Source organism: Bremia lactucae, linkage group LG3, assembly GCF_004359215.1.
Source record: "Bremia lactucae strain SF5 linkage group LG3, whole genome shotgun sequence".
In the NCBI taxonomy this organism is placed as follows: Eukaryota; Oomycota; class Peronosporomycetes; order Peronosporales; family Peronosporaceae; genus Bremia; species Bremia lactucae.
Window position 1 is genome coordinate 550,759 of NC_090612.1, and position 24,914 is coordinate 575,672.

Here is a 24,914-nt window from a genome sequence, read left to right on the forward strand (position 1 = left end):
ATCCGTTTCGTTCAGGATTCCATTGCTAACGCAGTGGACCGACAGAAACGGAATGCAGACAAACATGGAAGAGCAAATGTTCATTCATTTAAAATTAATGATGTAGTGCTAATCTCTACGGTAAACTTACCTAAGCGATTAGTCACTAATGTGGGTAGCACTATACTACTACCCAAGTTCATTGGTCCTTTCCGTGTACTGCATCGCAGAAGCAATGCGTACACAATAGAATTATGTAGGATGCGAATGCATCCAACGTTTTACGTTGGTCGGCTCCGCCCGTACCATCAGTACGCGGCTTCTTCCGAGGACGGATTTGACCATACTTTTCAAGAATCCCCAAAAGATTCTTGTGATCGCGAACCAGGTTCTCATGTTGAACCTAAAGTTTCTCATGCCGGTTCCGAATATCCTCGAAACTACGATGAGCTGACGACAGCTCATCGCGAACAGCATGATATTTTCGTTCGTACTCCAACATGGAGTAGCAGACGTTCCGTCTGCCGCAAGAGATAACAGTGCGTCACCCGCGCCTGCACGAACCGCAGCCGAAGGCGCAGCACTATCGACACCCCGCATGAGTTGATTCTTCATGCGATGGAATTTAAAATGATGGTTCTGACCAATCAACATCATTTTAAAATGAAGTGGTCACTATGTGACCACTTGATCCAATGACAGTCAGAGTGATTGTCGTTTAAGGGAGGGGTGATGTAACGGGGTGTATCGTCACACGAAATTACCACTTGAAGGTTGTTAATTAATATATTATCTAAAAGGTAGATAATATTTGTAGGATATTACTTTATATAGTAATATCCTGAATTCTTATCCATTGATTGGTATAGACTATTATATTTATTTATTCCGCAGACTAATCAGCTGTAGAGAAAATAAAAGAGAGATACAGATAAGATAAGATAAAAAATCAATTGCGTGTTTAGTATTAGATTATAATTAAGTTAGCACTTACAAGATAGATAGAAGAGATACTTAAGTATATCAATACAGTTTTCATTTTAACCCTCTTTAAGCTAGTTAGCTTAAGAGAAGTCTTCCTCTGCATATACTAGTGTACGTGAAATAACGTAAGGCACCACTCGCAACTGAAGCAGTGCGAAGTGGACTAGTACTGAAGCAGTACAAGTCGTAGTGCCCCGTTACACATGAGCTTCAGCGACCTTCTATGGACGAACGATCAGAAGGTATCGAGAGCCAAGACCCAGACGTGGAAACGAATGATGTTGATTCAAAACAAGAACTGACGCTGCCCCAACTACCTCTACCACTTAGTCCAACAACGCAAAGCTTGGAGTTGGAACCTTACCACCCAGTGTTTAATACCTGTTGGGAAGGCGTGCGCATTAGAGGGATGTGAAGGTAATTGATTGAAGAGGAACATGCTGTAATGTACAGTAGGCATCCTATTAAGGATCTGTACGGCTTATACTGCATTTCTACTCTCTCGCCGTTTGAAGCTGGCGATTGCATCTGTGACAGCTTCAAACTTGAATCTCATGTTGTCATCATTTACCTGTGTCATCCCAGGTTAGATCTTATCCTTATAGTAAAAAATTGGCTTATCTGAGACGATAAAGTAATTTCCAAAATCTCATCACAGCAAACAATAAACAGGCGACGCTTCGTGTCACAGAATTATACATTGTACCAGGCGAGCGCTGCTTGCAATTAAAAGCTGGGCTGCGCAAATTGCGTCCGGTGACGAAATAATTATAATCAGGCGTATATGTCCCAAGCATTTTTGACTATTATTTAATCATCGAAAGGCTTATTTAAGTGGCATGCAAGTAATTTTGATTCTTGCGATGGGTGTTGGTCCCTAAAAGTGAAGTATTGAGACAGGACCTATTCAGGAGTCACTTTTAAATTATTGCAACCTGCGAGGTGGCATAAGAGCAAATTAATATGTATGAATGGTCCTTTAAACTTCTACATCCAACGCGTCAGCCATGCCATTACTGATTGAACTTCGGACCAAATAGCTCGTTCCTTGACGCTGTAGCGGTGCGCGTGGGTGTATGCCCTTCATGTTAAAGTACTGTAAAAGCTGTGTCGGAATCTCTGCCAGCGTTTCCTAACAAAACCAAACATAATAAGTGTTGCAAACTATTTATATCATAACTGTACAGAAAATACCTTTGCCAGTCGCGCAGGATTACTACGAAACTGATTAAAAGGAACAAATTGCACACTGCACAGCACAAAAGACCTGTAAGTTAATCTCGACCCACTATATTGCAAAAAGTCTTACATGTCTCTTGCCGCCCTTTGCCGTCTAGAGTCAATAAGCACTTTTCCGTCTGCATCGAGGGCGCTCATCGCAGTAAAATCAGCGTTTCCCACCGCAACAATCACAATAGAAAGTGGAAGCGTCGACGCTTGAACCAGCTCATCGATGGTTTCCTGCATGTCCATGATTGCGCCGTCTGTAATGATAAGAAGTACAAAATATTTAAGGTTTCCATGACCACCTTGCTCTGCTGGTGCTGAAAATGCTCTCGAGATCGCAGAAGCCTGGTGCACCAAAGGCGCAAACTTTGTCGGACCATGAAGGTGAACAAACTGAAAAGAGTCGGAGTAGGCTTTTAATATGCCGCCAAGACCGTCAACTTCCGGCTGTGATGGATCAAATGTTAATGGAAAACAGTGGTCGGCGACTCCGTTGACCAATCCACCAAAACCATATACAGGAAAATGCTTGTCCGAGTCATATGGCTCTAAAATTGCGCCAGTTGCAGCAATTGCGGCTTGATAATCATTCATTTGGCCTTGGTAGTTCCCCCCTAGATAGTGTAGACTCAAAGGATCAGACGGATTTCCGTTTGAAGCCGTGTAGTCAATACCAACAATCAAGCTAACCTCGCAACCGCCACGTAAAAATTCTGCAAAAGTATGCTGCTTCTGTAATTCAATCTGTTCGACGACAAGTACACCTGAATTTTTGTATCTCTTTCCCTTTCTTAATTGTCGTTCACGATTTATCAGATTTATGCTGCGAAGCTCCCCTGTCACCAGTTCAATTGTTTTAACTGTACAGCTGCCGATAAATTGGTGCATGCCACTTCTCTCCCAGTCCATGCATTCAATTTTCAGTAATCTAGAGAGCTCTCCATTGCAGAGCGTCTGAACCCCAATGGTAGCATGGCGCCATTTAGGATTACAATTGTTCATAATAACTTCGCTACGCCACACCAGGATCCACGACGTCTCTGCTAGAGGATCGGATTGTGCGTCCCGCAGGCGATATATATTTAAAAATGGATCTGATGCACCGAACCAACCATCTTTGTTGTCCAGCTTAGTAGCACTGAACCGAACATGAACAATGTCAGCGCATGATTTTACTTCTTCGGCGTCAATAATCACGTGGCCCGACAAATAGTGGACATGTCCTCTTTTTTTATCATTTTGTAACACTTGAAGCACAGCCGACTGACCTTTGGACGCCATAAGCTGACCCATTGTAATTTCCACACATCCAAGAAAGTCGTGGTCGGACAGTTTCTCAGATGGACTATCACGATCAAACACCTCTACTCTTAATCGTTGCACCTCTTCGAAGAAAAAATCCACTTGAAAAGTCTTGACAAACACTGGGTTAGCCGTGTTGTTAATTGTCTCGGTTTGACCAACTTCTTTCCATCCTTTCGTTTGAGCTTCCTGCATGTACACTACAATAAACGGGTCCGACTGGCTCAAGAAATCCGATTTTTTCAATCCTTTGCAGCGAAATCGAAGCTCTACAACACTGGATGGCGTAGTTGCCAAGCCATTAGACAGTAATGCCATAGAGTTCCTGGAAGACATAAAGCTACCAGGTTGCACCGGTCCGTAACCACCATGCAAAGTAGGATTCCGCAAAAAGGGAGCCGGTGGAGGCTGTAGTGGGACTGAAGAATGCCCAAAGTTCTGGCCAGATTGGTGTTGTGGACCATAAGTTGATGCCAAGTTTGGTGGCTGGAGGCTGAAATTCTGAGCATGCGTTTGCTGGACAAATGATTCTCTCCTTGGAGCTGAGGGACCATTACGCTGACCAATGTCTGGGTACAGTGGCGGTTGAGGCTGACTTGTTAACGAACCACGCCGGCCTCCAAAAGGAGCCTGTGGTTCTATTGTGTAGTTTCGGTTGTCAGCAGGAGGAGCCGACGGGGTCGACAAGGAGCGCGTTCGCGCGTAATCGAAACAGTGTTGAGAATTCATCAATGCAATTAGAAGTTGAAACGACTAGTGCAAAAAGTATGACCCTTAAGACAGGGTAAATATCCAGCGAAAATCGAGTTTTTATCCCAATGTTGACAATTCAACTTTTAGGCTCAATCTAGAAGACGCCACATAGCGCTTTTTCGCGCAGCTTTGTTGAATGTTGAAGCGGCTCATAAAGATGTCAACGAAGTTAAATTGGAGACGAATGGTCAGAAGGTGCGACCGCTGTTTAATAATTTCTTGATTTGCTGCACATTTTCGCTTTATTCTAGGTTTCTGAAGAATATTCAGTTCGATAAGATGATTCTTTGAGAAAGGTGCTGTTGTGATTATCGGACACCTTGTAATGCGATTCCTGGTTTTATCAATGAAAAGTTTTGCGTGTGCTATAGGTTTCTACAGACCATCGATTACAGTAAGGGCGTCTAAATAGGTGGAGGGGTGGCTTAGAATCAGCTCACACGGACACGCACGTTGCGAATGAATCATATCGCGAGCTTTGTGTGCATTATTCGTATTGTATGCAACATACATCGTATTGTATGTTGCAATAATCAATTTTCGTACTAGAATAATTATGCAACTTGGGTCGTTGAGAACATATAACATGCCGAATAGCATCTCTCGCAGTTAAGCAAAGAGAAGGAACTACTTACCAGCACCAGTAATCATAGCAGAGCTAGCAATAATGCAGGGGGATGCTCTTTCGTGTGTCCGAGCCTCATTTGATACGTATTAATTTAGTCGAATACCATGATTAGAAAGTACGTTTTGACAAAAATTACATCAATCGTGAAGGGGCCGAATAGCTTGATTTGCGCGGAGGAAATTGCCAATGCTCCTCATGGACGTGGATCTCGAACATCACGAAGCCTTAAAATGAAGAATTATACATTTTAATTTTTATTAATAATGCTCGCGAAAGCCAGATATTTCCCATCGGACCGCAAAAAAATAGCGGTTACACTAGCATGAGGTAGTGTCTAATTCAAGCTGCCTTTAATTTATATTTGCGCAAAGCACCAGCCTTGTTATATCAGCCAAGCTCTTCTTTCTAAGCAATAAGAAGATTTGTCTAATTCCGTTCAAGTAGATTTTTCACGTGCATTGTACATTAAAATATACATCTATTGCTTATTCGAAGCTAAAATCCTTGAAATGATTCGGACAGAAAATTTCTTAAAGCAGACTCAATATATCATCTTCTTAAACCGCTATGCAATCGCTGTCCTTGTCTTGATCCCTCGCTCTTTTCCGCAGCTGCGCTGAATTACTGTTATGGACAACTTCATTTAATAAAAATCGCTCTTTCGTCCAAAGTGCCAGATAGAGCTTCCCGTCAGAAAAGTATCAACGCTATGCAGCCCAAGAAGATCCCCATGAATTTGAAACATTTACACGCAACGATAGCATGTGATATCGAAACGCAACGTTATCAGCTTGGAAATGCCGTTTACTTGTTAGCACTTTTCTACTTTTAGCAAGTGCAAAATAAAATTAAGCGCATTCTGTCGTACGATTTGGTCAAATATTTATGCTGTTATATTTCCACAAGTTTGCTGATAACATAATCTTAACGACAACGAGCTAATTCCTCCGCCTCGTCCCGTGGATGATCCGGCCAATTAACATGATGGGCAACGGAAGCTCTTCTGCTCTTCCTCGTAACCTAAGCAGTAGCGCACTGAGTGAGCGCTCGCCGCTGCTCCGGGTAATAAGCCATGGCGATTTTACTTCATTTGATGGCTCGTACATGTCCATGCCAGCGCCTTTAAGCGACAGCGGACGGCACCCAGACACGGGTCAGTTCCAGCCGTTGGTATTTGCTGAGAAAGCCTTGGCTGCGCTATTAAATGGGGTGTTGCTGTATGCTTTGGGCTGCGTTGTGGGAGTGGCGCTGGTCTCACTGAACTTCGAGGGTGTGCTGGGCGAACGATTCAACTGGTGGCTGGTCTTTATGCCCTTCTGGCTCGCTAACGTGGCCATGGTGTATGCACACTTAGCGTCGATTCGTCACGCCAAGACACTGCGTCATTGGGCAGAAGTCGAGTCGATGGGCAACGAGCCACTGCTACCACTGCTTCGCCGCATCATATTGGTCTATGCTATGAGCTTTCCGATGACGATATTACTGCTCTGGAGCGAATTAGCCTTCTGCGCCAGTCTGCAGCATACAGTAGCCACCAGCCTCTACATCTGCTACGCTCCGCTCATGGTCATTCAAATGGCTTTTGTCGTGCGATATCTACTCTGTAGATCGGATAGTACGCTCCCAGTACGTAGTTGCAATGCATTCTACCTCTTTCAGAGTCTTATTATGCTGACAAAATGTTCGCTCCTATTATTGTAGGGCACGTGTTGGATGCTCATGTTCGTATTTACGCTGCTACTAGCGTACCAGACTGACACGCAGCGACGATATGATTTTTTGGAGATGCCGCGGCCACTGATATCGTGGTGGCTCGTGTTTGCGCCACTTTTTGTGTTTGAAGTACTCATGACGGGATCGTTGCTATTGGTGCTTTACAATGAGTTTTCGGGTATCTATCGCTTGACTCGGTGGCAATTGGCAGCAAGTGTACTGTACTCATTGGCTCTTGTAGCGGGAATCAGTGGCGAGCTGATGTTGCTGGAGCAGGTCGACTACCATTGGGGTAGTATCACTTTCCCGTCTGGTCTCATGTTTTTTGGACTTGTTTGTGCGTGTGTGGCCATGTATATTGTGGGGCGCCATCACGTGGAAAAGCTGATGGCGTCAAAGGGCGGTGCCGTGCCAGTGCCTCTGACACGAACAGAGGACGGATGGATTACCAGCCACGCCGTCGTTGAACAGTGGGTGCTTTTTGGAGAAATTTTTCTTACCTCCCAAGGGCTGCACGTGCGCAATCAGAAGACAAGAAGCAACTCGGGTGTTGATACAGAGATTGCTGGCCGTCGAATCTTGCAGCAAGTGAAAAGACTATTAATTCGAGCAACTTCCGAAGAGAACATCGGAAATGACGATCCAGAGCGACGTATCCGCAATATATTGCGGCGAAAGACGTCCGGTAGCTATAGTGACATAGTTTTGGAGGTTGTCGATACCCCAAGAAGTCCAAATAACGCCAAGCGTTAAAGAATTGAATTATACACTGTAATAGTACACGAGGCAGGAGCCTAAAGACGAAAGTAAGGACCAGTGTTTTCACTTCTTACCATTATTTTTATAAAGCAAACGGTCTACCTTACTTATCCGGAGAAATGTATGAAAGTCTCCAATCTTCGTCGCACTTGTTGAGAAGCAGGCGCAAAGCTTTTAGTTTGGTCATATTGCTGCCTACGCCGAGAAGTCGGTGTGGCGCAGCCGTGTATTATCTTTCAGCAATGAACTTGATGTCCATAATCTCAGAATTGTCTGATTTTGCTGTGGCTTTTGCATAAAATTATAATTTCTCAAGTTTTTTTGTGCGTCAACTGCATGCAATGTTCTAATGATCACGATCAAGATTAATTCATCTCGCCGAGGAAATATACTCGAATATGCACCATTAACAAAGAATAAATTAACCTATGGTCGTTACCGAAATAAGACACAAGCCTTTAGTGAAGTAAGTACGAGAATATTAACAGCGAACTTAGTGCTGCCTTTCGAGTTCGGTAAAAGAAACTGTTTTAAACAATTAAAGTATGCATTGAAACTGGATAAAATCAAAATTTGGCGCTTTAAATTATAACAAATCTTTGGTAAGAAAAAAGTGACAAGAAGATAAAAATTAAGAAATAAATAAACGGAATCGTGATCAAAAAGAAAGTATATGAATTTCATTTACATGGGATGGCTATCCTTGTTAAGTCTCGTTAGCATGATCTACCGAGAGTTACTTGTTCTCACTCCTCGCTCTTCATCGGGTCCTCCTCATTAACGTTTTTTCTTTCTTGACTGGAGTCATCACTCGAGTCTTCCTCTTCGTCACCTTTAGGCTCCTCTTCACCTTTAGGCTCCTCATCACCTTCATGATTCTCGTCACCTTTAAGCTCCTCTTCACCTTTAGACTCCTCGTCAACCTTAAGCTCCTCGACAGCTAAAGGCTCCTCTTCGACCTTAACTTCTTCGATATTTGAAGGCTCCTCTTCAACCTTAACTTCCTCGACATTTGAAGGCTCCTCTCCCGCCGTGAGCTCCTCGCTGCTTAAAGGCTCCTCTTCAACGTTAGGCTCCTCTTCAACCTTAGGTTCCTCTCCCGCCGTGAGCTCCTCGCTACTTAAGAGCTCCTCTTCAACCTTAGGGTCCTCTTCAACATTAGGCTCCTCTCCAACCTTAGGCTCCTCGACACCTAAAGGCTCCTCAACTGCATTCACATTCAGCAAATCACTTAATCCTGTCATCGACTCAGAAGCAGGCAATGGTTGCATGCCATTAATTTCATTGACAACTGGCTCGCCAGTTCCTTCTCCAGTGCTATTTGACATGAAAACAGTCATTGTAGGTGTTTCTTCTTGAACTAGTGGCGTGGGGCTTCTAGACGACTCACTCATTGGCAAGTGCCCCTCTGTATCTGTTGGGCCAAAATTGGTGATTTCAGCTCCCGAAATTGTTGAGAGATTCGTTAGCAGTATCGTTGCAGCAAACGTAGTGTAAGAGATCTTCATTTTCTCCGCGTACTGATGTGTGGCTTGAATGGTATTTGTGTGCACGAAAGGTAATTTCGAAATGCAGACAATTGCAACAGGAATTGGATCTACATCGCCAGTATGTGGCTTTTCTGAGCTGACACTTTTAAGGGCCTGTCATGTATCATTACTCACGAAAGATTGTCGCCGCATAACGGCCTCTCGCCTTGCTTGCAGAAGATGTGAATATAAATCTGTGGTGCTTTTCAATTAAGTAGTGTAATCGTAACATCATTCTCTTCGCCTCCTTAATCAACGGGCACGCTGACGAATGTCACAAGCGCGTTACGTGCATGTCTGTCTTCGCAGGACCTTATCTAGTAACCGATTGTGGACTCAGCTGGCATAGACTTAATGTATAAGTATTAATAAGCCCTTCCCTGCTTCTGGTAGAGGTTAGTAAGAATAGGATTTCCGATGTATCCACGGGAGACAGGCCTCGAAGCAGGATCAAGAGTCGCTGTCTTCTGCTGAAGATAACTGTGCCTAACTCACAAGCGGCCCAAAACGCACTCGAAACGCAGGTAATTTGTGTATGGTGCGCTATTTGATATCTGTGGCACTGGCCGGCGGCACGCATCTTCACTAAAGGATTTTAGGGACTAGGCCTGTCTGCTTTGTTCATCCCACCTTTTTAGGGAAGTGCCCTCTCGAGTGTGACTATTCCCATGTTCGCGCACAGTTTGGGTATCCGATTCAGGTTCGCTGAAATAGGCCTTTGTACAGTCCATATACAAAGTAAGCTTATTTTATCTGCTATCAGTAAGCCTATCAAACAATACATTTAAGGCGTCGATAGCTCGGTATAGTTACAGATTTTTGTTTTAATTCAATATCTTATATGTTACCGTCTACGAATGGGGAAACGAAGATATTTCCGTGGAAGAAAATTCATATTAATTGGCGTAATGATGCAGTTGGAATTTCGACATGCGGCAAAGTTTGATAATGCAGTCGGGCCATAAGCACCGACGCCAAATATAGCACATGCCGCTTTTCTTAAATCACTTGCAGCTTTTTCTGTTAGATAAAAGATATTGTTAAATCATAATTTAAGATTTAAATTGAAGTTTTACTTAAAAAACCATGAGAAAAATGTCCGCCATATTGTAACGGGGTGTATCGTTACATGAAATTAACACTTAAAGGTTATTAATTAATATATATAGATAATTTTCGGGGAATATTACTTTACATAATAATATTCGAAAAGCTTATCAATTCATTATATCTACTTGCTCCGCGGTCCAGTCAGCACTGGACGCGCGCAAAGAGAGAGACGGATACGACTTTATTACATGTTGTATTAGTTTATAATTAGGTTAGTTGTAAATAGATAGATTCAGAAGAACTTAATTATATTAAAAACAGTTCAATTTTAACCCTCTTTATAGCAAATGTTGTAAAGAGAGTTTTCCTATGTTTGTTGTCAAAAGCCTCCATTGTGTAAAGAAGGCACAGCAAAAACTGAGCATGGGGTCGGAGGCTGTTAAAAGCTACGCCAGTAGTGCCAAGTGCTAAATTGCTTGACGATTATCCGTCAGTGGTGTAATTAGCTCAACAGACCAACTCGACTAAATTGATCGACCAATATCGATGATGCAGGTTGACGTCAAAACACTGACCAGTTCGTTGACGCATCGTAACTGGGCAGACGACTTAGACACGCGGCGTTCAACGACAGGATACGTGTTCTTCCAGATCGTCGGCACGATCTCATGGAACTCCATGCGCCAGCCGACCGTTACGGCATCAAGCACAGAAGCAGAGTAGATGAGTTTGTACAGCACAACGCAAAGAGATAGTCAGTCGACACCGACATTTCGTGTTAAAAAAGCCAAATGGTAAATGACGCATTGTACATGCTTATAATAAGCTTAATGCTGCCACAATACCAGCACAAACCCCCATTGCTATGCTCTCGTCAAATTCAGAGTTCATCTGCTCGGCCGTTTGTGATATATACAGATAACGCGTCATTACGCACTGACAGTTGTCTTTCCCATGGAGTTTACAAAACATCTTTCGGCGAGATTGGCGTTTGCGCCGATATGGTCGCCGTGTTCAGCTTATTGTTTTAGGCCAAAACGAGCGAAAACGCGCTGTATTAAAACCAGTACGACTCCATGTGGTCTTCGACTTTCGGCTTTGTCATGCTGTTGTCGAAGCCTACCGCTTATTCAACAAGCTCAACGGCTTGCATAAGATAGTTTACTCGCTGTGCATTATGAACATGGAGTGCTTGTCTCTTGATAGAGCCTTGGTCAACCCGCCCACGATCTTTATTTCGGTCGGCTTGTACTCCATTGCAATTACCTCTAGTGCCTTCTTAACGCTTGCGCATTGATCTGTAAGAGATAGAAGCCTTTCTAAGGTATAAACGCTTGGGGAAATGAGCCCAATCGATATTGAGGTTCATTATCCTGGGAGTCGCTTAAGACAAATCCTTTATACAAGCATCACTACTTGTCATCGTCCTATTCGTTACACCAGTCTCATCGAGCTCGGTAGGACTCATCTTTCTGTTTACCCTTTAATGTATATTGGATACGAACTACACATTTCTTCACTGTTACAGATGGAAATGCACGGCACAATGTGTTATTCGTTATGCTCACGCGTGTAGTCGTTCCAGCAACCAGTGTACGAGGCGCTGACGTCGTCAATCCTTTCAAGTCCACATTATGCGCCAGTTGACCCATTTTTTTAGAATAGGATGTTCTTGTCGGCATCACAGCTCCATATGTGACCGTCATCCAGAGCTCTGGTTTCGGCAAGAGTCGGTTACGCTATGAATTGGTGCTCGAAGCACTTGGTAGATCGAAGGGGTCTGTCCAAGCTTATATATAAAAATCGCCCAACGCGCTAAGTACTCTAGTAAAGTGTCGTCACGACCGACTCCTCGGGCGCATTGAGCGCTATAGACCAGCAGGGTTGAGGTCCGAAATGTCGGTACCTCAGGGCATTAAACAATTCTCTACAGTATCACAAGCCAAAATCGCAACACGCACTGTATCGTTCTGTAGAAGGTCTTTTCTCTTAAAGGGCGATGTCAAGAACCAGTGTGCGAGACGCATGAGTTCTCAACCGTCTTTCTCGACGCAAGTGCATCTAAATCCACCTAGGATGGAGCCCAATATGGATAAAGCAGACTACAAATTGCTACCAGGTGATAAGGGGCACCTTATCACGAGTTATGATCAGTACTAGATATTCAACATTGATATATATTCACTTGTTCATTTCCTAATTACGCAAGATCTTGTTTCTACGCAGAGTTGCGAGCTCTACGCAGAACACTGGAAGGATGGGCTCATGCGAGAGGCTTAGGCAACTGATGTCGTGTCGAGCACAGTTGAAGGTGCGTTCACAGGATGCCAAATGTCACCAATTCCTTGGTCCGTTCCTATAAGCGTCTACAATGGATTAAGACGTGAATGAACTGGACAAGGACATAGGACGTAGAGCCGCAAATTAAGGTACAATTTGCTCTTGCGGGCCATGGTACATAACTTCCCCGTCGTTCAACGTCGTCAAATACACCACAACAAATTCGGTCCATGCTGCCCAGAACATATAAAAAGGCAAGGATCGTAGACACACGGCGCTCGTGCCATAGATATGGTTAAAGAAGCTACCGAGTACGCAAAAATGCGTACGATTTCCCATAAAGTTGTTGCCGCGTTTCATTTGCCCTTTACGGTGGTAGAAGAGGTTGGACTTCCTTTGGTCTGGTTTTTCAAAAGTCCATCAAAGAAGTCCACCCACCTACCAAAAATGGTAAGCGGACATCTGTAAATGTCGCAGGGGTATTACTAATTCGCTGTGGCATGACTAGCCACTCCCATTGCAGACTTCTCACCGTACTCAAAAAGGAAAGCCTTACAGCAGTCGAATAGAATCTGAATTGATAATTTAGCCCTCATCACCTGGGGCAGTTACACACAATGTTCATTTGTGCCACATTTTCCTAAAAGTGTAACTGGCCATCGCTATAAGTTATTGAACCCGGGCAGGCGATGGTTCTCGATGGCGTTTGCACGACGGTGATCGTTCGATTGCCGATGTTCGACTGCAATTGACCGTCCATGGGTCCTGGACCTCCGTTCTCTCGTCGTCTCGATGGACGATATACACCCGTTGGGAAGGATGACGCCTAAAATCATCTGTAATGACGACTAGCGTCATCCGTTTCGCGAGGCATTCAGAAAGATACGCTAGCCAAAGGCTGCGCTCTGTCGCTGATGACACAAATGTTTGACTTCAAGGGTTGCCCGTGTATAATGCGCTCAACGACGGTCTCAACGGAGCAATCCGCCACGCACAAGTCGTGTTATCAAGAGGGGGAGAGACTGGCGCGTAAAATGGCTTGACTTTCGAGATCCCCGATTCGTCGTTCAGCAGCGCTTAATGCCTGCGACTGAACGGAACGAGGCGTATCGTCAAGAAACGGTCGGAGTCAGTAGGTGCGGATCGCCTTACTGATCCAGCAACGTCAAACGAATTTGCAGGCCTTCTGACGAAAGTTGATCATGGCGCCAAAACACTGTGTAAATGCTTGCATTTACACAGTGTATGCTCTTATAAAGCTAAACGAAAGTCTTTGATGGGTGCGGCGAAGGCTTTGAAAATGAGAAAAAGAAAAGCCGTCGGATCGCAGCTTTCTTTGAGCACGAGCGACGGAACATTTACGGTCGTTGCCAAGAAGGGCCTAGCTTACACGCTAAACCAACAAAGCAAGTTGCGTACACACCCAGTCTATTACTCAGACCCTTATCCATTATAATTCTGACATAGAGGTTTCTGAGCGTAAAGCTCCTATAAATATCGATTGGGCTCATTTCCCCCCAATTCCCGCACGGATCTCAACAGATTTGTTACGCATCTGTTAAATGTCGCAGGGGCATTCCTAAGCCCCTGTGGCATCATTAGTAACTCCCATAGCATTCCGCTTGGGGTGGTAACTGCTGTAAACGGAATATCTTGTACACGCATGAGTATCTAATAGAATTCATCCAACAGATCCATTTGTCAATTGATGTAAGCTTCAAGACCGTAACGATTTAGCGTTGATGTTATGATGAGTGATATGAATGTTATTGCGGTAAAAGCTGCGTGTTGACGTAAGAAAATATGAGATTTATTCAACACCTAGAAAGCCAAGGTTTGATCGCTCCGCCGCAGACCCGTGCGTATAGAGGAGTTGAAGAGGACTCCTTTTTAAGTTGGTTCTAAGCTGAATAAGGTTGTCAATTTGCGGGGCTAGAAGCAATATGCTCAGGTAAGGTCACTTGCTGACCGTGAAGCCTTTAGTGTTGACCTTATGCAGCTGAGATTTCTTGATTAATGCTTTTTTAGAGCACTGCTGATCATGTCATACGACGCGTCTTCAGTCTGTTACTTTAACCCGTCCGAATACTCTACGGCCATGAAGATGGGACTTTACACGGGCTCGCCCGCTGAGACTCTTGCAAATGGCTCCACTCCGATGATCGAGCCGGTGGATCCACTGGAAGAAGCCATTTTCGCCAAGTACGTGAAGTGATGTGTAGCACCACTTGCACTGAAGCAGTGCAAAGTAGACTTGTACTGAAGCAGTACAAGTCGGCAGTGCCCCGTTACACATAGAGTCTTCTAAAATTATAAGGCTTGGATTCGAAGACACTTATACTGTGAAAGATTACCTTGTGAAGGCCCCATCCTGAACCATTAGCGCACATGACCTCGCAGTTGCGTTTCCCTTGCGGCAGACCAACAACGACTCCAATAATCTAACACTTTCTGTAACGGGGTGTCCCGTTACATAAATGTTATTTCCTATAAGAAAGTAAATAAAGAAGTACAAAAGTATTGTCCTTCAGTAATTTTGACTTTATAGTCCCAATATTACCAAATTTAGTGATAAGGCGGGCCAGCCATACGCGCCATGTTATTCACTCTACGAAGAGAAGGGCAACGAGCGACAATAGCCGCGTTCATACAACATAAACTTGACGGGGCCCAAAAAAAAGTAAAAATGCTTCACCAACAAAGCGCTCAACACGAAAAAGTTTTATCAGATCAGGGTGCTCAACAACTGGAACTGCTGAGACAGCAGCATTTACATGCTGCAAACAGACCGACGCTCTCGCGTCGACCCAAAAGCTTAAGGATCAAAATCTCTACGTTTAAGGAAGTCCTTTTGTGATAGCTCGTCGAATTAGACGATGCGACGAAACTGGAATTTCGGCATGTCCAACTTAGCCGGACGTGCCAAAACTTGGGACTTAGGGCCTAAGCTTCACCGCCCATTTGGGTTTGGTTCGTATGAAATATATTAGCTCCGGTTCGGGCAAACCTTGAGCCCCCACGTGCCAAATTCAAGGCTCGAGCAGAATTCCTGGATTTAAAGCGAGGAAGCGTCATCTTCACGCTTATGCCCAACAAACACGATACCTTGTAAGAGTCACCCAATAGTTCAACGAACACAGGTTACTGTGTTTATTAAAGCTCTTGCAGACGGTCCTGCTAAGACTTACCTGTCCATCTCGTTATAGTCGCTTGATCAAGCGATCTCTGTAGCGGGAGGAGGACTTCAGCCTGAAACAGGCTTTCGTCCACTCTGGAGCTTATCGTCCAAACAGACGACAAGAAAACAAAGATCCAGAACCCATGGATCTCTCATATACGGAGAGCGAGACACTCTGCTCAACAAGCTGCAAAGGATTGCGAGACATGCAATCGTTGTCAATAGACAAGCCACTGCACCTTTAATTATACCCCTCCAGTGTGTCATGGGGCCTGCGTCCGCAGCAGATTGTACTTTGTTGCCGGCCCCTACGGTGGCATCATCCATCAGCGAGATGCTAGCACTGCTGTTTTAAAACTGATAAACTAGAGTTTATATAGAGGATATTGGAATTTCTAACGGAGTGTGTTATCTTGCCTGACTTAGCTAAGTTAGTTTCGAAAGAAACATTTTTAAAATTAGTATTTACGAATTACGTTGATAATAGAAGAAAGATCTATGGCGAAGGCAATTATTTGGGTACATACTGACACTGAGAAACGAAAGCTTGCCTAGCGAACGGGATTATATACCCCGGTAGTCCATGCTGTAAACGATGATGCCCAACGCCTAGTCCCTAGAAACACTGAGCGGAACGATCGACCTCGCGCTAGAAACAGCGGAGGACGCGGATTCGACGCCGTTACGAAATCGCAATGGCGAGGCGGTTCGTAAAAAACACGGTCGAGGTCAATAGTTGCGAAGCGCCATCCTGATCCAGCAACGTCAAAAGAATTGGCAGGCCTTTTGACAAAAGTTGATACTTCCCCAGGTGATGAGGTTTACCTCATCACTTTGGAATTTGTGGTTACAAATAAATTGCCAATAAAGTCTATTATGGGGCGTCGAACAATTTTATTCGACGCCAATCGCTACTAAATCGCAGACTCAAATTGTTTGAGCGCGATATCCCTCTTACGAGGATGACAGTGCGCCTAGCATTAGGATCATCTGTAACAGAAAAGAAACGTGTAGTTGATATCTAATATACGTTAACGAGTAAACCGTAGGATGAGGATTTCATCGTAGTTAATTTGGATGACAAATTTGATGTCATCCTAGGAATGCCATGGCTCAGAAAGTACGAGATATGGTTTAATTGACAGCATCAAGCCGTGACGATGCCTGTCTGTTGTTCATCAGATGGCCAACGGTTGAACGTCTTGGAGCGTCCACAAACGTGTGGATGTCCTACGAGTGAGTGCGGTGGCCTCACCTGTGCTTCGGTCGTTTGCACGACTGCACAAGACCTCAGTCTGAATGCCCATCACACTGTGGATTTGGTTTCGACGGCTGTGCACAAGCACAGGCAGCGTCGAAGTTCGACTGCTCGAATAAGTTGAGTGGTACGAAACAAGGATGCTTGATTAGAAAGCAACATCCAAGAATATATTCAACGCCTATCTATAAGAGACAATGCAAAGGTATCAGATCAACTGGAGAGTCGATCGTAGAGGATCTCGTTGTGGTTGCGCAACCACAGCTATGGCAGTTTGGGAGGATACTTTTCAAATAAAACTAAGAGGAAAGTCTTCTCAAAGGTTCCCAGGTACCTTTGGAAATAAGTTCCAAGAGGAAACTGAGACATTAAGTGTCTCAATAAACAACGGAATATGCCACAGAGGTAATAATGCCCCTGCGACATTCAACTTTCGCACCGAATTCTTTTGATAACGTCTTCGTTCATAGCAGAGCCATGAAAGGAAAGTCGGACGTTGAAGTACATCGTACCCACATCCAAAAGGTTCTAAAAATGCGTAAGCAAAAGTTGTGTGCGAATCTCGAGAAGTGTGTATTCGCTGCAAGCGAAATAGCACTCCTTTGGTGCATCGTGGGTAAACAAGGTGTACGCCCTGATACGGACAAGATCAAGACGATCATAGACTGGCCTGTGTCTGTCGATATAAAGGAACTTCGAAAGGTTCTCGGCTTAGCAACGTAAATACACAAGTACTCCCGCAATTATGCCTAAATGACCGAACATCTTTCTTCTTTGTTGAAGAATGTAAAGTGGTCATTGAACGCTGATTGTCAGGGTTCCTTCGAGTGTATCAAGCAAAACTTGATGCAATCGCCAATCCTGGCGATTGCAGTCCAAGACCGACCTTTTCATGTGGTCTGTGACGCCAGCGATTTTGCAATTGGCTATGCGTTAATGCAATATGACACAGACGGCGAAGAGCGCGTCGTCTGTTTTACCGATCGTGTCAGCTTCAGCCGGCTGAACGGAACTATCCAGCGCATGACAAGGAGCCCCTTGCCACGAAAAATGCACTGGCTAAATTAAGGGTCTATCTCCTTGGAAATAGACCGTTTATCGTGTTTTCGGAACATGCGTCATTACGCACGGCCGTAAACAGCCCACGCCTCTCGCAAAGAATGGCGAGGAGTATAATTACTCGGGGAATATAAACCAGGACGACTTGATGTCGTCGCTGATATCTTTTCGCGGCGGTCCGATTTTGAGCCGGGTGCGCAAATCAACAGTGAGCATTAGCCCTCTATTGCAACAATAAGTGCTCCGTCGTCTGTCAACATCACTTGACGACGTTAAAATAACCTATAAAGAAGATAAGGCTCTTACAGGTTTAATGGATCACCTTAGAAATACATCACATATAACGATTTGCGTTTACGCATCATGTATTGGTGCCACGATGCACCAATAAGCGGCCATCGTGGACGGGAGAAAACTTATATCTCGAAAAGCCGCAATTTTTACTGGCCACGCCAGAATGAATTCGGCCGCAAGTACATACGTGCTTGCGAAAGTTGTCGACGTGTAAAGCCCACTGCTTCAACCCATGCTCTATTACAACCTCTGCCTGTTTCGGCAGAGTGTTGGCAGTCCGTAACTATGGACTCCGTCTTTGGATTTTCCGAAGACGATCAAAAAGACTGCATTCTTGAGTTTGTCGATCGTTCCAGCAAAATGGTTATCTTGCTGTAATCCCGGATTCGATCACAATTAAAGGCGGTGCTTGTGTCTTTGTTGACACGATATTTCGACACCATGGGTTGCCCCGTGAACTGGTCTCAGACTGAGACCCCAGGTTCACGGCGGAGTATTAGCAATATGTGTTCATAACACTTAAAACACAGATGAAAATGTCAACTTCTGACCATCCAGAAACAGAAATGTGCAAACTGTATCTTCAAAGAAATACTTCGCGGATACATCGAGCGAGTTCTTGCTGATGGCAGAATTTGCCTCAACAATTCGGTCCAATCGTCAACAAAGCATAAACCATTTCTCGTTAATAGCTTCCGTTATCCACGTATACCCACCTTGATTTCGAGTGACTCTTATTCAAAGGGGCCGCTCGAGCAAAGAGCAATCTAGCTCTTGCTCGTCACGCATTAACTCTGTAATCAATGCTTAGGATACCAATGTTGATTCACAAACTCAGTTATAGCGATATAGCTATCACTGACTTTGATAACAATGCTAAAATACTCAGCATCGAAACCAATAATATCAATGAGAACATTAGTGCTCTCACTTAAGAAGAGAAAGACGTCTCCGCAGCGCGCTGTATATAAAAACATAATCGAGTCAGCAGAAGAATTCCTGCTGGCTAGAGAAGCAGTGGTCCGCTTCGTACAGAATTCCATCGCAGATGCAGTGGACCAAAAGGAACGGAACTCTGGCAAAAATAGAAGAGCAGACATTTTTCATTAATGCTAACGATCTAGTGTACTGTCCACAAAATATCTATCAAACCATGCGGAGCCAAATGTGGGCAGTAAAAAAATACTGCCCAGTTATATCGGCCCATTTCGTGTACTGCACCGATAAGGCAACGATCAAGCTGCCTCTTAGGATGCGTACGCATCCTACGTTTTTTTAAGTCGGACATATCCACCCGTAGCATCGGTACGAGGCTTCTTCCGGTTTCGGATCAAAACGGCACGGTCTAAGGTATCTTATAAAGATTGATGGTCAAGGGACAGAGACTGGTTTTCACAAACGGACGCTTAACTACATCCTTCTAGAATAAAATCTTTCAACGAGATGCCACTAGCTCATCTCGAAGGGACTGACGTATCCGTTCGTTTGCCAGTTGATTAATCGCAACTTGCGCACAATTTTGCAACTATTCACGAGAAACACAGTCGACCGTCGTCGCTAACTCGCGACGACGGGATCGCTCGTGATCCAAGTCACGGTGATGACTCGTGTTCGGCGAATAAGGCGAATCCGATTTTCTCTCCTCCTCCACATCCTTCGACGGGTTTGAGTGGTGAGAAGCGCTTTCTAGTTGAACGCTTTTTTAATCACCGTGATGTGGAAGGGGTTCAAACGAGGTACTTTGCTCGTTAGCGACGGTATCTACCCTCGCTTGATATCTGGACATCTCGTTCCCAAATAATGATGAATGTCTCGGGTTTTGTTCGATGGTCGACGATAACCATCCGCTTCCACAGAGGGTCTCGTCAAACTGTCTAACCTTCAATTCTTTAAAAAGCGCTTACCGCGCTCGTAACAGGATTGGAGATTCTCAATTTCTTCGCGCATCTCGTAAGAGATACGTGTCCACCAATGAGGATCTTTAAGGGATTATGCCCCCTTAGTGAGCATGGCCTGCACCCTTAGAGCAGCAGGGACTCAGGTTCTTCCACGAGACGCAAGGTAACCCTGACTCTCGTGGGGCAAACGGTGCAGCTTGTAGCGTGCCCCGGCTACGGTCCGTATTTCGAATCGCCACAGAAAGCAGATAGCTTATCAAGCCAGGCCTTGCGACCTAGGCTTTGTACATTCTGTACGAATACTTTCCAAGCTTGATACGAAGGAGAGACAACCTTTGCACGCTTGCATGTGTACCATCGATGCCGGAAAAAAACCATCGATGAAGAATTCTGCTTCGTCCTCAACAGACTTGTGAAGCCTAGATGAGTCGATTAACGGAATTTTGTAGCGGTCGTTGGTCACACGAGAACAACGAGTTATGTTGCCCGAAGATGGCAACAATCTTTCTTTTCGGGAGCGAACCGCACAGCGTTGCGGCCCCTCTCCCGTTGTTCATGTAAGCGTTCACGCTAACATAGTGATCTTTAGGATCACTCCGTCCCGGGTGATGCATATTAGCACCACCAGTAGTATGCTTACCGAAGTGACCTTTATGGTCAGTTTGTTCCTGGTGAAGCCTTCTGATACATCACCAGAATTATCATCGTCCGTAAAGTCATCAGGAAGTGGGTCCGCACCATAAGGGTCTGACGAGCAGACAAACAGCTTCGTCGGCACCGCTTTAATTGTCATGTTAAAACCCGTAGGTTTAATGGACGCAGCTAAGGGTGAATCGGAGGCCTTAACAGTTGCCACCAAGTTGGGCGATGACGCCGACTCGTGCCAGTCACCTCCAATTGGAGTAGGAGGTGACGAACTCCCCACAGTGGACGCATAGCGTCTATTGAAACATTTGCATCACTAGCACGACACTGAGCCATGCAGCTGCCAGCTTTGCGGCTTCACTGGCGACGCGCACGGGTCCCGATACCACGCACAATCACAGTTTGAAATTGAATCGAAACCAATTCACAGAGACATATTAGTATTCTTTGTCACTCTACATCAGTTACTATAGTGACTGTTGTTTATGGGGGTGGTGAAACGAGGTGTCCCGTTATATAAGTATTATTTCCTATAAGAGAAAATAATAACGAAGTACAAAAGTATTATCTTGTATTAATTTTGACTTAATTGTTCCAATATTACCAAATTTGGTAGTATAGACGCAACAAAACATAAGTTATGTTTAGTGGTTGATTGAAGTTTATTCAAACCCGCCAGTCATTACATGACACGATGCGGTGCACTTTGCAATGTTAATTATTAATATGGTAAAGTCATTATATAGAAGATCGTTACGAAAGAACTCAATTTACTATTACAATTTTACTTTTTCCCTATACTAAGGGCAAAGTATTAAGCCTTAGTAGCTTAGACTTCTTAGCTACTTAGAACCTTCTTTTGCACGTCGTGAACGTAAGTAATTGAAGCACCCCACCGTCACTAATACTGTTGTTAGTATTAGCAAAATGTGCCCCGTTACAACTTCAGTATTCGGGACAAGTATAAATAAGAAAAAAACTTACCACGATAGCAATATAGGGGATTAGCGCAAACTGAGATTATGTGCACGCAATGTGGGCCCTTGTAGTCTGTACTATGATACGTCCATCCGGCCTACACCTTTCGGTATACTGCTGCTTAATGGGTCTATCCATTGTAAAAGTTTGGCGCGATGACCAGCGTCAGCCAGCAGCGAAGCCAGCTCCTGACCATAAAAAACCTGCTAACTAGAGAAAAAGCGTAATTACGTTCAAACGAAAATGTATTATACCGCTTTACTTTAGATACTCAATGAAAGAAATGATTGCTATATATACACGACAGAAAATATTGATGCCATAAGCTTTGCTGAATTAACAAACGTGCTTCAATTTCAAAGGCTTCTATATTCAGAGAATGTAGGCGGGCACGTCTTAATGCGGCCACGGTCTAGATAAGCACACACCCTAGCGCAGCGAGGAAGCGGTTTGACCGTCTCCTCTTGAGTGCAGTAGTAGTTGTGGTAGGCGCCTTAGCGACCTCACCCAACGCGCTAAGAACTCTGGTCATCGTGTCGTCACGGGAGCAATGATCAGACTCCTCGTGCGCAGTAGAAAGTAGTTTTCAGACGGATTTATATTTAATAGAATTAAATATAAATACCTATTTTTACCAATTAAAATGTCATCTCTATCGATAACATTAATATGTATTGCGAGCGTATCTTTCAAGATACCTCGCGTAACGGATGATGCTAGAGGTCATCTCTCCTAATGTGAATGCACCCATGTGCATCACATACACGAGGGTAGGTCACAATGTGAACGGGTCTAATTACTTTATTCAACTAATTGACCATCTCGTTAAGTACACCAAGTGTACTTAACGGGGACTGTGTAACACTTGAGCAGCTTTAACCCGTTATTCCATCCTCGCCTTCAAGAAAAAATTAACATTTAAAATTTGTCAAAGAGGTTGGAAGAACTGCGAGCTACTTTACGCGATACCTAGTTCTCTCAGTCACTCTAGCGACCTGTGTTTACATACACGGCGCCAAAGATGCCACCTAGAACGGGCAATGTTGGCGGGTCGTCTGCGAAGACACCCACTCAACCACGCTTTAAGCGCATGCGTCGCGTCAACACGCCGGCTGCGTCTAATGCCTTAGTCAAAACGCCGACAGCTACTGCTGCTGTCGCGTTAACGGGGCTTACAGATCCGTCCTACTGTGAGGATGTTAATCCGTCGCTCAATGCCGACTACAATGAGTCGACACCATTGCCGTCATAGTCGTGAGGCGGACAACGAGCTAATGAGGAAGGATGACGGCGCTATATTGCATATCCAAACTTCTCTCATTGCAGATAACATTGAGACAGCTAAATATACTAATGCTGTCTCATCGTCTGCGCTGGATAGCGCAGCGCCCATTATTGAGAGCGCTGCCCATAGAGGCGCAGCCGCTTCTCCGTTGGGTAAGACCACAACGTCTATTGTCAGACCATAATCCATAATGGTTCTGATATAATGGATTCTAAGCCTAAAGCTCCGCCGACGACACGTAAACGTGCTCAGTCGGTGTCACAAGGGAGTCATTTTGAACGTGGCTATGTGACCGTTGGCATATTACCGATGCCCCCTCCATCTCAATGGCCTCGTTTAAACGATAATCTGTTAAATTACGTTATGTATGAAGCTTGAAGATGGGCTTACGGTTGGATTGCAAACCGGAAAGTTAGTTTTATTTTTAGTTTATCTCGATCCTCATGTTAACTCTATATACAGTTATCTCTTTCCTATCGTTCGGTGCGCCCCCTTACCCACAAATGTGGACCACCATACAATGGGGGACGTCACTGTCTGGCAGTACAGTGCTGGTGAACCCCAAACACCAGTTCCCGAAGGTTTTACTTTTTGTCGTTGTGGGGTATCGAATCGGTGAGCTGTGGGATGGCACTGCCATGCCTTACCCGACTGAGCCACATATCTTTATTTTTCCACACACTATGTCTCCGTATTATTCTTGTCATACGACCCCTTGCTATATGTCCCCTATACATGCATATGCATAAAGCGCAACACTTTCGACGAACACATCAATCTTCAACACTTCCTTGATGTGCACTCGAAGTGATGCCCTTATGCCGCCATGTCGGTCCCCATGAAGAACTTGGTGTGCTTGTCTCTTAAAAGAGCCTTAGTCATATATTGCTCAAAGCACAAATCGCACTCATACTTACGACCATTAAGTGTGTGTAAAAAGTGAATAATATGCACTCGAGCACCTGCAATGACATGCCGTATTGCGCCCTTTGCCGCACCCTGTAACGTGGCACGGAGAAGATACAAATTCTCAGTGAACCGTCTACTTGCAGCAAACCTGACTTAAGTTGTGCAGGCTTTCGATTTGCTCAAGTGAGATTCTTCGATTCCAACGAGCTCAGCGAGTTGTGATTTGATTGCATTGCAAAGAAGTCGCAATTGTTTATAAAGTATTCCAAATGACAAAGCTGTACTAATCGGATTTCGCCCTACTTGCTCAATCGATCCACTGGATTAAGCTCCTGCGTGACCTTTTTGAGTTCTTTTTTTGCCTGCACAGAGAGAGCTTGAAAATGTGCTGCACGCTTAGAATCAGAAACTAGCGCACTTCCCTTTTCACATTCGTTCTCATCAATCCAGTGCTGTAGCTGACGTTTCGACACCGAGGGAGTAACAACATTTCTTTTGCTACCACCATAAGGAAGACTCATGTCTAAATCCGAGTGTCGCGAGCGGTAGTGCGTCACAGAGCTACCAAAAGGACCACTTCACAACTTCGCCATTTGGCCACTTATCGTCGAAGGATTTCTTGAATATGAAGGGCCATCATCTTTCGACGCTCTTCTTCCTCTGGCTGAATACACGACAGCTCCGCAAGACGTTCCAACTCTGACGCCCACGTTAAGGTTGCGCCTATGAATGGAGTGGTGATAGCGCCTTGAGTAAGAGTACCTGCCGCTGCTGACTCCTTTAACAACGCTAACTGTTTACATGCCGCGTACACAGCTTTTTTTCGATTTTAGTCTTCATGTTGTGCATCTTCCTCTGCATCCGCTTATCTTTCAGTGCCAAGATGTAAATAACTTTAGGCTCAACTTATGGGCCAAGAGCGTCGCTCCTAGAGTGCGCTATTCTAGACGCATACAATTATTATGGCGTCTTTAAATCATGGAAAGCTCAGGGGAAAGCGCTTGGGCGTATTTTCCCTGATACCGGTCGTGTTGCGTTCAAATAAAACGCCCGACCAATACGAGGCGGAATTCACGCGCCGCATTCATCCGCATTCCGATGCGATGAGACAGCGGTCGCAGTGAATTAGTTTCGCCAGCTCGCGTGTGAAAGAAATCATGGGCGGTACTGTACCCCTTGTTTCTTCTCACAACGCTCCTTCTGCTA

The 24,914-nt window shown here is 44.6% G+C and overlaps 4 protein-coding genes across 4 annotated transcripts; 1 reads left to right on the forward strand and 3 right to left on the reverse strand.

The window, feature by feature from the left end:
• Positions 1-1,752: 1,752 nt before the first annotated feature.
• CCR75_008512 (uncharacterized protein) lies at positions 1,753-4,221 on the reverse strand (the record flags this gene model as incomplete). The annotated part of the gene is made up of 3 exons (XM_067966564.1): positions 1,753-2,095; positions 2,158-2,212; positions 2,273-4,221. The coding sequence occupies 3 exons, from the start codon at positions 4,219-4,221 to the stop codon at positions 1,943-1,945; spliced, it is 2,157 nt and encodes a 718-aa protein (XP_067816893.1). The 3' UTR covers positions 1,753-1,942.
• A 1,633-nt stretch (positions 4,222-5,854) lies between these two features.
• Positions 5,855-7,540, forward strand: CCR75_008511 (uncharacterized protein; the record flags this gene model as incomplete). The annotated part of the gene is made up of 2 exons (XM_067966563.1): positions 5,855-6,499; positions 6,575-7,540. 2 exons carry the CDS (start codon positions 5,855-5,857, stop codon positions 7,337-7,339), a joined length of 1,410 nt encoding a protein of 469 aa, XP_067816891.1. The 3' UTR covers positions 7,340-7,540.
• Positions 7,541-8,091: 551 nt separating this feature from the next.
• Positions 8,092-8,853, reverse strand: CCR75_008510 (uncharacterized protein; the record flags this gene model as incomplete). The annotated part of the gene is made up of 1 exon (XM_067966562.1): positions 8,092-8,853. One exon carries the CDS (start codon positions 8,851-8,853, stop codon positions 8,092-8,094), a length of 762 nt encoding a protein of 253 aa, XP_067816892.1.
• A 15,154-nt stretch (positions 8,854-24,007) lies between these two features.
• On the reverse strand, positions 24,008-24,229 carry CCR75_008509 (uncharacterized protein; the record flags this gene model as incomplete). Its single annotated transcript, XM_067966561.1, has 1 exon — positions 24,008-24,229. The coding sequence occupies one exon, from the start codon at positions 24,227-24,229 to the stop codon at positions 24,008-24,010; it is 222 nt and encodes a 73-aa protein (XP_067816400.1).
• Between the last annotated feature and the right edge of the window lie 685 nt (positions 24,230-24,914).